Source organism: Gymnoscopelus microlampas, assembly GCF_963454915.1.
Source record: "Gymnoscopelus microlampas genome assembly, chromosome: 14".
In the NCBI taxonomy this organism is placed as follows: domain Eukaryota; kingdom Metazoa; phylum Chordata; class Actinopteri; order Myctophiformes; family Myctophidae; genus Gymnoscopelus; species Gymnoscopelus microlampas.
Window position 1 is genome coordinate 35475493 of NC_139951.1, and position 16146 is coordinate 35491638.

Consider the following 16146-nt stretch of genomic DNA (forward strand, 5'->3'; position numbering starts at 1 on the left):
TTCACAACAATAGGACCAGCAATGAATGTAGAGAGAAAATGTTTCCCAAACAACAGCAATAGACTCACTGCAGCCGTGTCGATGTGAAGGAGTACAGGGTCTTGTTCTCTGAGCGGTGCTAGTCTATCAGACAGAGTCTGAATGAAGGCATCGACCTCAACCTGTGGTTCAATCAAACTTATCCTGATATGTCGGGTGTTGGGAACTCTCTTCTGGAACTTCTCAAACAAACGATCCACATAAAGAGATTTCCCTATGGTAGGTTAAAAAAAATAACTTCAGCACAAATATTATGCAAGACAGTTGTTTGAATCAATCAATCAATAGTTATGAAATATTGTCATCTAACTGACTATCATCTTACTGTAAAACACAGTTGTAAGGCACATAAAAAAACAGGTTACAGTATTTAGCTTACCAACTGCAGGGCGTGCAGATGACACCATCCAGACTGACAGTTGCTCTGGATAGATCTGTGAGACAGAGCTATGTAGGACTGGGGCCATGAAATGGTGGCGTAGGTATTTCCTTGCGGTCTCTGCCGTTATACCCACTCCTGCCTGCACTTTGTGATTGCTGAAGAAAGAGGGCACATATCTGTGCTGGTGCTGAACAGGGCTAACCATCACCAAACGATAACGAGGGTCCGCATTTCTTTCAAGGTGCTCAAAGAGCTCCCCCAGTGCCATGCTGACATCATAGCCCAGCACGCCGGGGTTGACCAGAGAATAGATTCTCTGCCAGCTGCCTTTGGAGCCTTGACCCAGAGCTCGACGGAGGAAGATCTCCACCTCCTCCTCTGTGGTCTCCTCTCCACAGATCAGCACCTCGTCGGTAGATGGCAGAGGTTGCTCCAGGCTCTCCATGTAAAAAGACAGTGTGGTAGAGAACACCTCTGTTGTTGGGCAAAGAACCAGATTGGGCTTTCCCTCCTGAAGAGCAGGAGGCAGCTTCCTTGATACATGCTGCTGGTTCGTGTCAGAGAGGGATGAGAGGATCTGAGCCATAGTGGAGATGTCAAGCTGCTGGTGGAGATATCGTGGCATGTCTCTGTTGAATCGTCTCCAGAGGTCCTCGAGACTTTCCTCAGCATCCTCCTCCATGGCTCCATCCTCAGTCCAAGGTGAGACATCTGCAGCATCTTCATCATTATCCATGACATCTTCATCTTCGGACGAAAATTCGATCATATCTTCTTTAATGTCACCATCACATTCCCCAGCTCCTGTTGATGAGAGGTCTGCAGCATCTTCATAGTTATACCTGACGTCTTCATCTTCGGAGGAGGATTCAATCAGATATTCTTGAATGTCATTGTCACATTCCCTTGCTCCAGTTGATTCAGAGTATACAGAAATATTATCTTCACCATCAACAAACTCGTTCAAAGCGTAAAGCTGAGACTGTGGCCTTAAAGGCTTTCCTGTTGCTTTACCAAAGGCATTTCTAAGATCAGACAGACTGCACTGGGGCTTTATGGGATGAAGTAAATGCCACAACTGTTGCGGAACCGGAGCCTGCCGTTTACACACTTTGAATACACAGTGGCACAAATACACCATCTGCTCTGAGGTGTAGTGGTTCAGTACATGATAGAGAGCTCTCTTCTCGTTTACAAAGGAACACCATTCTTTATGGCAGGTCTCCATGGAACGACATAGCTCCTGTAGTTGTTCTGTCACCTCCCCACAGTACAACATGGTTTTACCCTGCAGGGAGGGGAAAGTCACTTGGATACATGGCTGCCTCTCTGGGCAACACTGGACCTGAGCATGCCAGTCCCTAAAAAGCATGTTGCCTGATGACTGCATTTGAAGAAGGATAGAACCCAGTCTTTGAATTCCTTCAAAGACCTAGAAAAAAGGGGAGATTCACACAATTTATAATTCAGAACATATGCAGTGAAAACTTCACATTGGTGCTGTTGTGTTGAAAATTACGTGATGGAATGCCACTGACCTGTGTGAACCTATTCACTTGCTCTTTGCCGTGTTCTCCTTTAGATGACATGAGCATGAGTTTGTTCCGTAGCTCTAACAGGTCAGCAAGTCTGTAGCTCTTCTGCTCGTGGCCTTTTTCCACTGTGACTAGAAGGAGGCTCTGCAGACATCTCTACAAAAATGCAGATAACACAATTTATCATAAAATCAGCCGTGGGTCTCAGAATTTGAATTTCTTGATTTGGGTAGATCAAACTAAAATATTTGGCTGGCTTCACAATTGTGTGAAGCCAGATATAAATGGCTTACACAGACCATGACCAATGCTGACCGAAGATTTTAATCATCATTATTTACCTTCTTTACTTTTCCCTCAGAATGTCCTATGTGGTAGACCCCTTGGGCATTAATGTCAGAAGCCAGGGAGAGAGAGGACTGCTCCACAGAACCATGCATCTCCTTCAGGCCCTTCAACCAGCTCAGCAAACGAGCAGAATCCCTCTGGATAGCAAAACAAGAAGCATCAGAAGTGTCACCCCTCCACAGCATCGGCACTTTCCTGGACTGGAAACTAAAATGAAGAAGAAACACATACCAATTTGTCTGGTAGTTTCTCATCCCTGCGTTGTGTGTCCCACACCTGCCTGGCACAGATCATGAACTGGTTAAAACCAGCAGTGGGGGAGAGAGAGTAGAGAAGGGGGCTGTAGCCCATCACTGCATCATGGAAGCAGGCTACTTGGTCTATCTCTGTGTCATTCTCTCCAGCAGATATGGAGGCCAGCTCAACGAAAACCTTCACATCTCCCATATCTGTTGAGGGAACAAAAAGATAAAGTAACTGACATAGAAGGCAGGCATCTCCTTTAGATTGCATTGCAGATGAAATCTAGCTTCCTATGATGTCAGTTATGTCATCCATTTTCGGAGCAATCGACAGCCCACTACTGAGACAGGGAGTGAGTAGACATCAATAATACTATTATCAATATGATGGTATGTTATTACAATAATTCTCACTATATCATATATAAACTACACTATATAATAGTTACTGAGGACCGATAATGGAGATGTGGTTAAAAATGATTGCATGATAAGTCTAAATCTTTCCAAAATATAAAAAATCTTGGATTTCATTTCATTTCAATAGCCAATGTGTCACATTGAAACACGTTGTGAGCTTGTAGATCTACTATTTTTGCTATTTGCCACATGACAGTGTATACGACTTAAATGATTAAGACAAGACAAAATATGTATACATAAATATCTTACTCTCAAGGTTATTTTTGACCCAGCTGACAAGAGTTTGACTCTTGAGGAATTCTTCCAGACATGCAGTGTTTTCCATGGTGACCGTGGACAGCTGTTCCTTGGCACGGACAAAGTCATCGGTGAGGGACCCAAGATCCCTCTGCTTGAATCTGTCTTCTTTCTGTTAAATTATCATATTTTTGGGTGAGAAAACGGTATGCCTAACAAGTTATATAATATGATCATGACTGGATTGACGAGCAAGTATACCACTATTACCAGTTGAGCAAGTATGCAGATTTCACTGAAGTCCCCAGAAAGCTTCATTTCGGTTTGGATTCTTAACACTGCACTTGCTGAGGCTGCTGCCTCGTGGAGCTGTCGATAATTCTGGATTTGACAGGTTCTCAACTGGACCCAGTTGTCTTCAAGGCTAATCTGCTCATAACACTCCCGTAACATCTTAGCCATCAGATCCAGCTCTTTCTTCATCAGTGTCCCATCTCCCTGGTCCCCTATGTCCACCAAAACCTGATCGAGCTCCTTCAAAGTGATGCGTGCAATGGCAATGTTGTGACCGAGCTCACAGTACTCTCTCACTAGTGGTTCCCAGATTGAGTTATAGACCCATTTTAAGGTTACTGGAACAGGTACTGTGCTGGATTGCATAATCAAAGCTGCCTCCATTGCACCCTTGACCCATAAGTTGAGAATCAAGTTGCTGTGATGCAGCACATGCATTTCTTTGGCCATTTCCAGAACCTGCTGATCCGTGTTGTACCAGATCTGTTCAGGAGTTGTCCCAGGTAATGTGTCTGGGTTAAGAAATGTTTGAACCGCCACCAGTTTGTTCAAATGTACTGACTGTAGATCTTGCCTGTGTTGGTCCTCAAGAGTGGACATCTCAGCAACTGGTAATACAAAAACCCTGTTACTAGAACACCAGTGCAACTATAAGCCTGTATCAATACAGAGGCCAGCACTTTGCAAACATTCTGTTTAATGTGATTTCAGACATTGTTGAGGACACTACCAAGGATTTCTTAAATGGAACTCACCTGTGATATTGTCTGTGACCTTCCCTATCATCTTGATCAGTGTGTCCATGTGTTGCTTTTGTTGATTGAAAGCTTCTAAATCTGTTTCTCTTTGAGCCAGAATACCATCAGCACCAAAAGGGATGGCCTTATTATGTTTCCTATCTGAAGAGGACATACAGTAGAAAAACAATATTAATCAATTAGAAGTGGAATTTAAAAACAGCATTAATCATTTAAACAATGATAATTTTAGACAATATTAACACATCGGGTGCCAGCATTTTTTCATAACAACTTACCGTGGGTGCCAGCATTCTCCCCATTGACTGCGCTTTGCTGTTTAAAGCTTCCGCGTGCGTTACAAGCAAATCCACGCAAAAAAAAGCATCGATTCATGTTGTGCCATGAGCCTGGCTACAGGCTGGAACCATAACATTTCCCTGCCGAGTTACAACGGGGGGGGGATCGCGCATGACCGGTTTTCCCCACAGGAAACAGATTCGGAGATATAGGCGTTTCAAAGTAGGAAATAGACAGGAAGCGGATGGGGGAAAAAAATTGTGGCATCTGGCACTTCCTTCGCAGGATTACAATGGGTGCTCCCAGAGCTGCTCTAGCCCCGCCCGCGCGGAGAAAAGCAAAAAAAAACAAAAAGACTAAACTCATGGTTCAGACCGTGTTCGGCACCGAAGCAGCGGAAGCGCTACTATGTAAACACACGGTTCAGACCGTGTTCGGCACCCGATGTGTTAATAATCAATTCATTCATTCATTCATTCATTAAAATAAATAATAATGAATTGTCTATTACACAGTTCATTTCTCATCTTCATACATGTGCATTTAAAAATGAAGGTGAGGTTTCTTACACTGCTGGTAAAGTTTCTTAAACTGTTCTTTGCAGTTCAGTGTGGTCTGCAGATGTCCCAGCGGTACATGTCCTTGAAGTAGTGACTCCACCAGGCGTGCCAGTGTACTTTGACAGTCTTGGACCACCTGGAGAGCTGCATCATCCAACTGCAGCTTCTTCCAATCCACTGCACAAGGAGGACAAGTATACCATATCATATCATATCATGAACATTGGAAAACAAAAGAAAACTGAAAATAAATAAAAAGCCCAAAACTACAGTAACATACCATGAGAAAGAAGGTGGTTGATGGCCGACTGTGGTTCAAGCAGCATGAACACAAGGTTGTTTTCAAACCGTGCTGCTGACTCGACCACAATGGAGGATATGATCGCGCAGTGAGGATCCTTAACTTTAGAGGTCAGTGCCCGCATTAGGTCTCCCTCCTCCCCTTTCTGAAAAAACATACATGTAATCAGTCATCTTGTGTTGACCAATCTGACTACAGAGTCATTAGTAGTTAGGTCAAGTGGATCTGCTAAATGCCTGACAGTAGGCCATGCTTGTGCTGAACAGTGCACCAAATTATTTTGTTATTCTCTCTAAGCATTCTGGCAGGACTGGCAGGTTAACCGTGTATATTTTATAAACCATTTACCTGGCAGATGTCCTTGATAGCAGTCTGACAGAGCTCAAGGAAGCACATCTGTAACATATCATGGCTTTTCCTTATGGCCCCCATGGACGACTCATGGCAACACACTATGACTTTATTCACATCAGTGTCCTGTAGAGAAAACCAGAAAACTCAATGTGCTGTGTGTGTGTGTGTGTGTGTGTGTGTGTGTGTGTGTGTGTGTGTGTGTGTGTGTGTGTGTGTGTGTGTGTGTGTGTGCGTGTTACTGTTTGTGTGCATGCATACTTACTTGCGTGCGTGCGTGTGTGCGTGCGTGCGTGTGTGCGTGCGAGTGCATGTGTCCATATGTACATGCAAATATGGGTGTTAATACATGAATGCGGTCCATACCATGGAAATCCTCTTCCTCAGATCCTTCTGCACACCTAATCTCCACTGGACCAGTACCTCCTCAATAGAACACTCCACCTTCAGTAGTGAATCCCAAACCTACAGTAGCAATACAACAAAGCAGAATTTGAATGACTTGCAATCTATATTGTGAGCAATAACACAAAGGCAGTAATATAAATGACACAAATTAAGACAATAATTGTTGGTCAAGATTATGTAAATGTATGGAATGTACCTCAATTTCTTTGGGGTAGCTTAGTGAGTTGAACTGGATTTGAAGTGGATTGCGGAACAGCCTATCTCTCCATTCACTTATCATCTGCTGTATGTTTCCAACCTTATCAAACAGTCGCTCCTTGGAGGTCTTGTCATCCCTATCCTTGGACTGTTGAGCACAAACAAAATGCAGTGAAATGAAGTTCTGTGGTCAAAATAAACACAGACTGACTTTACCTCACACATACTGTAAGCATGCGTTTCATACCTCTTTGCTGAGTGCAACATCCAGCATCTCTGCCAACGTCAGCACTAGCTGGTAGGACAGCACAGCGGTCTTGTACCCTGAGACATGTCGCACCATGCTGCATGTGCTCCTGGCCACGCCAATGCTACTCAAGAACAGCGACTCCAAGTTTCCAGATTCTATCATCCTATAGACAGTTGTATAGTGTAAATTGAGTGCAAGATTGTCTTTGTGATAACATCGGTAATAATTACAAAACAGATATAATTACCTTTCTTTTTGTTTTTCAACGTTCATGAGTATATGGCTCAAAATCTTCTCAGTATGCTGCGTGTTGGGAAACAAGTTGTCGATGTTGAACATCATTATGTTTTAAAAGTGAAATAACTGACATTTGTACATCACTTACCTCCACGTTCTGTTGCATTCTGTTGCTATTCACAGACTCGTAGTATCGCACCCTATACAGCAGACTCTGGATCAAGTGTCCCGGATGTTCCGCAGTCAGAGAGGAGAATTCTGGAATGTCCTCAAGTGCTACCAGGGACAACCAACTGTCCAGAACCAGGGGCATCTCTTTAGCCACAGACATGTGTTTCTGGATCAACGTTAGCATTGTCCTGTAAAAAAAAAAAAAAAAAAAGAAATAAATACATAAATAAAAAAACAACGTCAGTGAAATCCAGTATCCATTTCAGGATATGAAAGCTAAAAGGTGAGATGGACTCACTTTCTTTTGTCGGAATAGCTTCGGATATTCTCTCTAAAGTTCATAAATTTGACAGTGCCCAGTCCAGACCAGTTCTCCTCCTCCACAGTTGGGCCAACTCTAGCAGCGTCTGCCCCTGGCTGTCGGAATTTGTGCAGAAGGGGAATGAGCAGGACAAGCTCTGGAACCTGTTGCTGTGCACAGTGGTTTATCAGGCCAAGCACAGTGCTGAAGAAAGAACATTTTGTGTGAGTATTTCTGATGTACATCATTATAATAATTATTAGTATTTTTACCATTATTTATTATTAAGTAGTAGTAGTAGAAGTAGTATTATGCTTTTGCAAAACGTACAAATGTGGAGTGTGGAAGACATCGCGTAAACCTTCCAGGTTGTTGTCCAGTGCAGTGTCTGATGACAGAAGATGACAAAGCTCAGCCCAGCCCTTCTCTCCAAGATCTATTTTGCACTGTCTGGTCAACATGAACACAGACAAGCCCAACACAACAGGATTGGTTCTGGTCCAGTTTCTTGATGTTTTGTCCTGAGTGTCTCCTTTTAAGATGTGTAGTAAACGCTCTGAAATGAGGTCTGACACCTGTCAAATAAAATAGGATACTTAGAATAAAAACCAGCACTGTCAACTGAAGATTGAGTAATATATATAATCAACATTTTAACCATATGAATATGAATCCTAGCGCCCCCTATTCTGGGGTGAGCATTGGGTGAAAACAGCTGATCAAGCTTAGCGCTGCTGATCAATCTTCAGCAAAGAGATTTGGCATAGACGGAAATACTAGCAGAGCCCTGGGGAACCCAGTCAACTTTACCTCAGAAATACTCTGGGGGGGAGATGACTTTACCTGTGGTTACTGCTGATGTGGAGAATTTGTTACATGATGGTCAAGGTTCATATAGATTAATTAAGACCTTATTTGGATCATATGGAAACATTGTCCCTACCTGTATCAGAGATGTTATAGGTAGGTTATTTCAGTCTAGTTCTTGTATTTCTTGGAGCTGCCTACTTCATATCTATACAGTAGATTTGTCTCTTCTTTTGTTCCCTTTTTTTAACTTTTTATTTTTACATTTTTATTTGATCTGTGATAGTGTTTTTTATGGTGTATCTGTGTTGTCCTTTATGTATGTGGGTCTGTATGTTGGGGGGGGGGATTTGGGGGATTTATCCAAACATTGGAAAACAAAAACACACCAAAAAAAAACTATTGCGTTAGAGTGGTTAAGTCATACCCAATAATACTTCTGAAGCAGTTATACCAACCTTGATCATCTGTGGCTGTGAATTATCTGGGTAATACACCATTTGAGGAGCAGATCTGAAACTGGTCATGAAATGTGTCAGGTTCTGGCCCAAGGCCAGAGTCTTCTCTTTGTTGGATGGGGACCATTTCTGGAACATTCTATTCAGCAGGTCACTGGCTGACATTTGCCAGGCTTCTGAAATTTCCAAAGCCTTTGATTTCTTCCAGCCAAGCATAGTTCCAACCCAACTGAGCATATTAGACCCATGATCAGCACGACCAATGTAGCCTTCATAAAGGTGAAGCTCTAGACAGAAAAAAGGGCATGTTAAGGCAAGGCAAGTTTATTTGTGTTTCATACTCAAAGGCAATTCAAAGTACTTTACATCAGGCATAGACAAAATTGGGATCGGGATTTGAAATCACATCACTTTAACCCAACCCCACTAAACTAGGATAATGGGACTAAAAGTCATATTGATTTAAATTATTTAAGATTCTTCAGAGGAATTATTCTATTAATAGATTATCAGAATAGGTCATTGTGCCTGTGTTTTGAATGAGCCAAACTGTGGTTAAATGACTTGTATGCTTACCTGTAATTTGGGAGTCCCATGGAATCATAAGATGCCTTCTGGCAATCTCTGGAATCTCTTTCTGTCGTTGTTGAACAGCATATCTGTAGATGAGTTGCTGTCCTCTGATTAGGGCGCTTTCCTCTATGGAAAGTCTTGCTTCTATCAAATAGCCTTGTTGACGGAGGCCGCTGTGTAGGTAAAATATTATATGGAGAAAATGTTTGTTAGTTTCTTAGTAGATGTCGATGACTGATTTGGCTATCATGAACTAAATATAAACATCAACTCACACAAAATGTGTCCTTTCAAGTTGTAAAGATCCATTTCCATGACTCAGCAGCAGATTGTCATGTACTTGGTTGAATCTAAACTTTTTGTCTAACACGGCGTAGATGTGAAAGGTGAACATGGGAACTCCAGGCGGACCTCTCACTGGTGTCTGATTACTATGGAGAGAAAAACGTAACTTCACACTGCACATGAAATGTTATGGTAAATCTAAAGATAGTCATATTATGGGATGATTATCACATTTTTACGCTAGCTTTACCGATTAACCTGGCTCTGCGATGTCTTGGTGCTTTGCCTTTGATCCGTTTTCAGGGTGGCTGACGTCCTTGACCCCATCTCACCATCTTCTTTATTTCCACTCACTGCGTTGGCGTATGACATCGTTTTGGCACCTTCTTTTAACTGCGGCTCTGTGGCACTGCTGGGAATTTCTACAGAAGAATCAGCCTCTTTACTCTTCTCCTCCTTGAGGTTTGCGTTCTCCTCCACGGCAGAATCAGACGCTACCCCTTTACTACCTGGAGAAGCATCACGTTTGGGCTGGGAGGAATTAGACAGGTCACTTGGCTGGATATCATCCGTGTGGTCAAGTTCCATTGGCTGAGTCTTGATAGTGTTGTCAAGTTGCTGTGGTTGATTTTGAGCAGATAGTTGATGTTGGCAAGGCTGCGTGTTTTCAGTGCCCTCCTCATGTGGCCTAGAGAGGTCAGCAGGTTCTTCTGTCTGGGTCTCCTGCGTGCTCTGCACCACTGTGGGGGTCTGTGTAGCTCTGTTTCTGCCTTTACACTTCCTTGTTTGCGTGTCGATGGAGTGTTCTTTTGGAGGCTGGGGTTGACTGGTTTCAGCTTGGTGGTCATCCTGTTGAGGTTCTACTCCTGTAGAGTCTTGGGTTTTATCAATTTGGGTTGCCATGTTGGCCTGTTCTGTGTTCTGAGGTGCATGAAGGCTTTGGAAGTCTCCCTGGCAGCTCAAGCCTTTCTTTTTCTTTCTGTTGCGGTGCCTCTTCTTTTTCATATCTTGAACTTTCCTGGAGGAATGACCTTGTTCTTGTCCCTGAAAGAGATGTAGTGTAGAAGTGGTGGAAAGTACACACTTTTTTTTACTTAAGTAAAAGTATCAATACTGCAAGTAGAAATACCCTGTTATAAGTTAAAGTCCCGCAATCAAAATTTACTTGAGTAAAAGAACAAAAGTATTGGTATCAAAATGTACTTAAAGTACCAAAAGTAGAAAGTACTCATTATGCAGAATGTCCCAATTCACAAGTTTTCAAATGTATGAAATGTATAAAAATCTTTTAAAAATAGCAGATCTACATTTTCGAATGGCCGAAATGTATTCAGAGCTGGTTAATGTATGTTTTGTTATAATAATCAAAATCTATAAAGTAACTAGTAATTAAAATTGTCAATGGAGTAGAAGTAAAAGTACTGAAAATTGGAAATACTCCAGTAAAGTAAAAAGTACCTCAAAATTTTAGTACAGTACTTGAGTAAATGTACTTAGTTACTTTACACCACTAGAGAAGTAATGTGACATAGGTCTAACAACATTAAAATACATATATTTGTAATAGTTATAAATTGGCAAATATAAGCCGTTTTACTATACTCCTTTATACGGTTACCTCCATCTTTTGCCTTGTCCTGGGTCTTTTGGTTGCGACATCCTCCTTATGTATTGTACCTTTCTGGGATCCATGGGCACTGTGGATATCACTATCCTCAGTCCCCTGGTCCATCAGGTGTCTCTGTGGGGAGTTCCTGGTACTCCACCTAATATCTGTGCACACAGTCATATACAACCGTTTAATTGTAACGAAAGGAAGTTCCCGGTCCAGGCTGAGGTTCACTTATACATACTGTATTTATCAGCATATTATACAGCACCATCTTACAGACATTGAAATTGGGCATAATGGACAATATTCTTCTGTACCACCTTGTTTGTTGAAGAGTTTCTGTTTAAAGGTAGGGTAAGTGATTTTCTTTGGATAAAATAAGTGTTAAATAGCTCTATATTCTGATAGTGCTCATTGCTATAGTGTTTGTTCAGTAACAGGAGTCTCCATATCTCTCCAGGTCTTCAGAAAATGTTCGGGATAGCCTACCAATTTTATCCAATCAGGATAGAGAAGTCAGACAGGATAGAGATTAAACATGTGAATTGGAAGTGATGACACAAAGAAAGGAGCAGACAACATTGGAACTGCAACACTATAAAATTGAAGCTGATAAATGGGTAGTCTCTCCTGATTGGCTGAAATTATGCAACCCACCTGAAAATGTATTTTCTGTTTATGGAGAGACAGGGAGACCCATGTTACTGAACAAACTCTATAGTCTAGCAATGGTTAGGCTACTAACAGAATATAGAGCTTTTAACCTTTTAACGAAAAACTGTTTTGTTTTAGGCAAAACATATCACTTACCTACCTTTAAGTTCCCCAGCAAAACCATTTACAGATATAAATGGCTCCTATGCAGAATTAAATTCAATAATTATGAATTAGCTAACGTGCCAGACTCACTGTAAACAAGAGCAGTTTATACATTATAACTCTATGGTTTATACGTATTGTTAGGTACAATAATAGCTAATAGCTAGGCTGGAGAGAAGTTATAGTTAAAAATAAAACAGTGCTCATGATAATTAAAAGTAGGCTACCTTCGCAATAGCTTTCTCTGGATACAGACGCTAACAGCTGGCATCAACCACTTGCACAGGAGCTTCATAGGTTTCTGATTCTGAAGCAAATAATATGACGTATTATATAGTCTAATATGTTGTTGCATCCAGTTGTAAATTCCAAGGGAACGTCGACAACATCGTTGCACTGTAGCCACTAGCCAGCTATGTAGTGAGCACGCAGTCTGCTTAGTTAAACAGCTGTATTTTAATAACAATGATAAGTGTTGTTATAACCAATGATATTCTTCACATAGCCTACTGTACACCTGGAAAATTATTTGCCATTTGTAGCGGGACCAATCATGAAAGTTCCTTTTCGGATTTTATAAATAGTTTTAAGAGGATCCCTAAACAACACAAACGCCTTCTTTCAGTTTCGTTTCTCTCCCGCATCTCATCAAAGAAGAAACTTAACTTCAAACCATTTCCTTGCATAAACTTTTGGTCCCTGGAAGCTAATAGGCCTACTGTACAATTGTTTATTTCATGATTTGTGATAAAACACAAAATACTCACAAGGAAATGCTACAAATAATACATTTATATCTAGGCTAACCGATTAACTACATGATAACTGAGGAACCACAGAAAACAATGTTTATTTTCACCACAACAATTCTCTCATAAATGTTATTATAGTCAAATCAGACATAACCATGAATACCATGGCAGAGACCTTTCTAGGTGGCAAGTTTAAACTTTGTTTTAGATGCAAGGGAGCCATCTAGTGGTAGACAAGGAAGGGTCAAAAGACATAATTTGCCACAGCCTCCATTCTGTCCCATCATTTGATGATATTATATTTGTTCATTGTCTGTACATTGACATATCGTTAGCCTCATAGCATAGTTGCCTAAGTCATATTTTTAAGGTTTTCAGGAAAGAAACAAAAAATAACTTCTAATGATTGCCTAAGTAAGTCATCTAGGTGACTTAGGCAATCATGAGAAACGTTTTTTTCCCTGAGTCATGCCTTTATTTATATCTGCTTAACTCTACTCTCCTAACACTGCTGATTCACCTGCCTTCAGAATGCTTGTTACATTCATTACTGCTTAAGTAAAGAAAGTTGACTTAAAAGCACTTGCAGAAAGTGACTTAAAAGCACTTGCAGAAAGTGCTTTTAAGTGACTTAAATGACTTAGGCAGACTAAAGGTCCTTGACCTTAAGTAATTTTGGAATGTAACAAGCATTCTGAGGACATAGGCAATAAGGCACAATGAAGCAGCAGTGTTAGGAGAGTAGAGTTAGGCAGAAATGTCAATTTGGCCAAAAAATTACTTAGGCAATTACGCCATGAGGCTAGCGATATTGAGAAATGCAACATGAGATCAAATACAGTATGAAATAGGGTATTCAAGCTAAAAAGATATTTACAATTACAACGTGTTCTTAAGCCCTGCTGAAGAAGAGAATATCAATAGCCCCTCATTCTAAAAGTGACAAGAGTAAGGACAAAGTGATTTAGTTTGAGTGTAACTTATGTTATCAGAGATGAGATAATCTTCAATTCACATCTCAAGCCTGAGAACCTCCGGGTTTCTTGATTCGACGGACTACAACCCTATTTCTCCTTCCCTGTGGTCTGTGTCCCTCATCAGTAGGTGCAGCATTCTCCTCCCCTGGTAGCAGCCCTGGAGGTCTTGGTTCAGCCTTGGGTGGTGCAGGGCTTCTCCCGGCCCTCACATCATCCACGAAGGCCTCCACCCCCTCAAACTTGGTGGTCAGCTCGCCAAGGCGCTCCTTCAGCGCGTTGAACTCCTTGTACAGGTCTCCCAGGGCATCCGATAGCGGTTGAATCCTGGCATGTAGTACAAGTGGTAGGAAAGAAAACAAATAAGCATGGAAGGAAGTTTAATTGATGTAGTTTTTACTAATGAAAAAAACACACCCTGTGTGAAGAGAGTGGTGCCTTTGATGAGCCCCGTATTGATGTTGTCATCAATGTTTGTTTATTGGACATACATACACCCGGACACACAGACAAAGTCAGATATAGGAGTGGTTGGCACCACTCAAAAACCTGTAGTGGACCATTACATTCTTAAAGATGATGAAACTTTTTTTTTTAAATCAAACAATATTTAATACATTTAAAAAAAAAAGTTGATTAAGCAATAACAGAGGACCTGCACTAACCTTCCATAGTCAGGAAGCACAGTGCTATGGTCATGGAGGAGGAGGTCTTTAACCTGGGTCATTATGGCATATTTCCAGTTGTCTAATACCAGGGTGAGGTTGGCACATCCTCTGGTGTTCACTTTCTCGGCTACAGAGGCAGGAAAAAACAAAGAATTAACCATTTCCACACTACATATCCTTGCTATCAGGCAGAAACCCCATTTCTCCATGTTTCACATTCAGTTTTTTTGTAAATCAGCTATGTTCACCATTTTTACTTTAATAATATTAAAAGGGGATGTTTTTTGGACATACAAGGTTTCCACCGAAAGGGACGATATGCAACAAATAAACGAAACATGCTGTAACTATCAATTTATGTGAAGCAGTCACCTTCAGTCCTATAGTCCCATTCTGAGTTTTGCTGTCTCCTCTGTTTCTGAGCAGCACACAGAGCCACCAGCAGGAGTGTCAGAGAAAGGGCAATCTTCATCCTTAAAAGCATATTACATTCACATAACTGTATAAGCAATGCAAAGTCAAACTCATCTCAAACCCAAAGCCAGAAGTTTTAACACTGCTTGAAACTTAATTTCATGTAGGGCTGCAACTACCGTATATCAATTATTTCCCTAGTGATTATTCTATTGATTCCGTTTTTGATTAATTGAATAATCGAGAAGCACGTTTGTTAAATACAATTTAAAAGAAAATCTTTTTATATATCAATGAATCACAGAGGGAAAAAATCCAATAGATTTTGTATAACCTACTAATTAAATTAGACTGATCAACACTTAAGCCCTATTTTATACTTCATCATACACAGCTATTTTTCTTTAGTATTATATATATATAAATGGGTTCAGATCTGAGCCAATTCTCCTACAGGAGGCACGTCTGAGATGTAAAAACTGATGATTTATATATATATATATATATATATAAATATATAAAATTCAACAATTTAGTTTTTCCACCCCAAAAAAATCTTATTGTATATTATTACAACAAAGGATTAATTTATATAAACAATTAAATCAATTAGTTGCTCGCCTAATTTCATTTATATTAATATATCAGTGGAACGAAAGCCATCAGAAGACATACTGTACCTGAGGATGCTGTCCTACAAATGTCCCACAATTCTGAAACCCCCCCAGTATTATCTACCCTCTTGACCAAAGGGGTGTGTCCTTACAATCTCCACACCCACTTGAGTGCACACACAAAATGCACACCAGACGGCATGACTTCAATCCGAAAATACTGACCATGACCTGGTTTTAATGATCAATTCATGAAATAAATTGTTACCACCCCTTAATGATGTTTGTATAATGTGGTCCTCATTAACTTCATGTTTTGAGAATTGTTTCTGTAAAATGAATGCTTTACTTAACACCGACAGCCAACACCTAAACCTAGCCCACGTTCAAAGAGTGGATGAAAGCTCAAGAGTACAAGTACAGATGTAGAGAGCAGAGCAGATAATATTACCATTTGACTCTCCTATGGGGCCCTATGAAACCGGTTTGATGTTGAACACTCACCTCCCCTTCAGCATTCCTGGCCTTCATCTGTTGTCCATCTGTAGTCCTGGTGAGAAGGTCCGGTGTCTGTAGCGAAAAGTCTCACAACTGTCTCCTCACCCCACTCTGACCCCTTGGGAAAGGAGGAAGCTTTAGAGTAGGTTGACATGAAAGCGCAGGAAGGAACCTGTGAAGTTCTGACTGGATGGATCTCAGTCATTTTTACAAGGCCGTAGAATCATACAGTATAGCTATCTGAACCTCGGACGCTTTATGACTCCTCCAGTGGTATGATGAACATGTTAGCCGTCAATGAGGTGCTCAAAATAGTGATCCTCTCCACAAGATTGCCAGGTGTAGAACAAGGGGAAAA

At 41.0% G+C, this 16146-nt stretch overlaps 2 protein-coding genes across 3 annotated transcripts in view; both read right to left on the reverse strand.

Annotated features, from left to right (window-relative positions):
• The window catches only part of rnf213b (ring finger protein 213b), a 39523-nt gene extending 27394 nt beyond the window's left edge, over positions 1-12129 (reverse strand). Inside the window, exons 1-24 of the mRNA XM_084079003.1 lie at positions 12096-12129; positions 11056-11210; positions 9688-10481; positions 9428-9583; positions 9156-9325; positions 8580-8866; positions 7645-7889; positions 7312-7518; positions 6991-7201; positions 6853-6908; positions 6603-6768; positions 6354-6503; positions 6116-6214; positions 5747-5875; positions 5378-5543; positions 5107-5274; positions 4256-4399; positions 3477-4108; positions 3219-3378; positions 2536-2753; positions 2298-2441; positions 1960-2112; positions 419-1853; positions 69-253 (exon numbers count right to left, since the gene is read on the reverse strand). Coding sequence (XP_083935129.1) covers positions 69-253; positions 419-1853; positions 1960-2112; positions 2298-2441; positions 2536-2753; positions 3219-3378; positions 3477-4108; positions 4256-4399; positions 5107-5274; positions 5378-5543; positions 5747-5875; positions 6116-6214; positions 6354-6503; positions 6603-6768; positions 6853-6908; positions 6991-7201; positions 7312-7518; positions 7645-7889; positions 8580-8866; positions 9156-9325; positions 9428-9583; positions 9688-10481; positions 11056-11169 — 6189 coding nt within the window. The 5' untranslated portion in view covers positions 11170-11210; positions 12096-12129. The remainder of the gene's footprint in view (positions 1-68; positions 254-418; positions 1854-1959; positions 2113-2297; positions 2442-2535; positions 2754-3218; positions 3379-3476; positions 4109-4255; positions 4400-5106; positions 5275-5377; positions 5544-5746; positions 5876-6115; positions 6215-6353; positions 6504-6602; positions 6769-6852; positions 6909-6990; positions 7202-7311; positions 7519-7644; positions 7890-8579; positions 8867-9155; positions 9326-9427; positions 9584-9687; positions 10482-11055; positions 11211-12095) is intronic.
• A 1163-nt stretch (positions 12130-13292) lies between these two features.
• Positions 13293-15907, reverse strand: LOC311060622 (uncharacterized protein). 2 transcript variants are annotated; one of them, XM_084078861.1, is made up of 4 exons: positions 15795-15907; positions 14635-14735; positions 14260-14389; positions 13293-13921 (listed from the first exon to the last, which is right to left on the reverse strand). In XM_084078861.1, exons 1-4 carry the CDS (start codon positions 15806-15808, stop codon positions 13639-13641), a joined length of 528 nt encoding a protein of 175 aa, XP_083934987.1. In that variant the 5' UTR covers positions 15809-15907; the 3' UTR covers positions 13293-13638. The 2 variants fall into 2 exon arrangements, with proteins under 2 accessions (XP_083934987.1, XP_083934988.1); XM_084078862.1 differs by lacking the exon at positions 15795-15907 and adding an exon at positions 15357-15396.
• Positions 15908-16146: the final 239 nt, after the last annotated feature.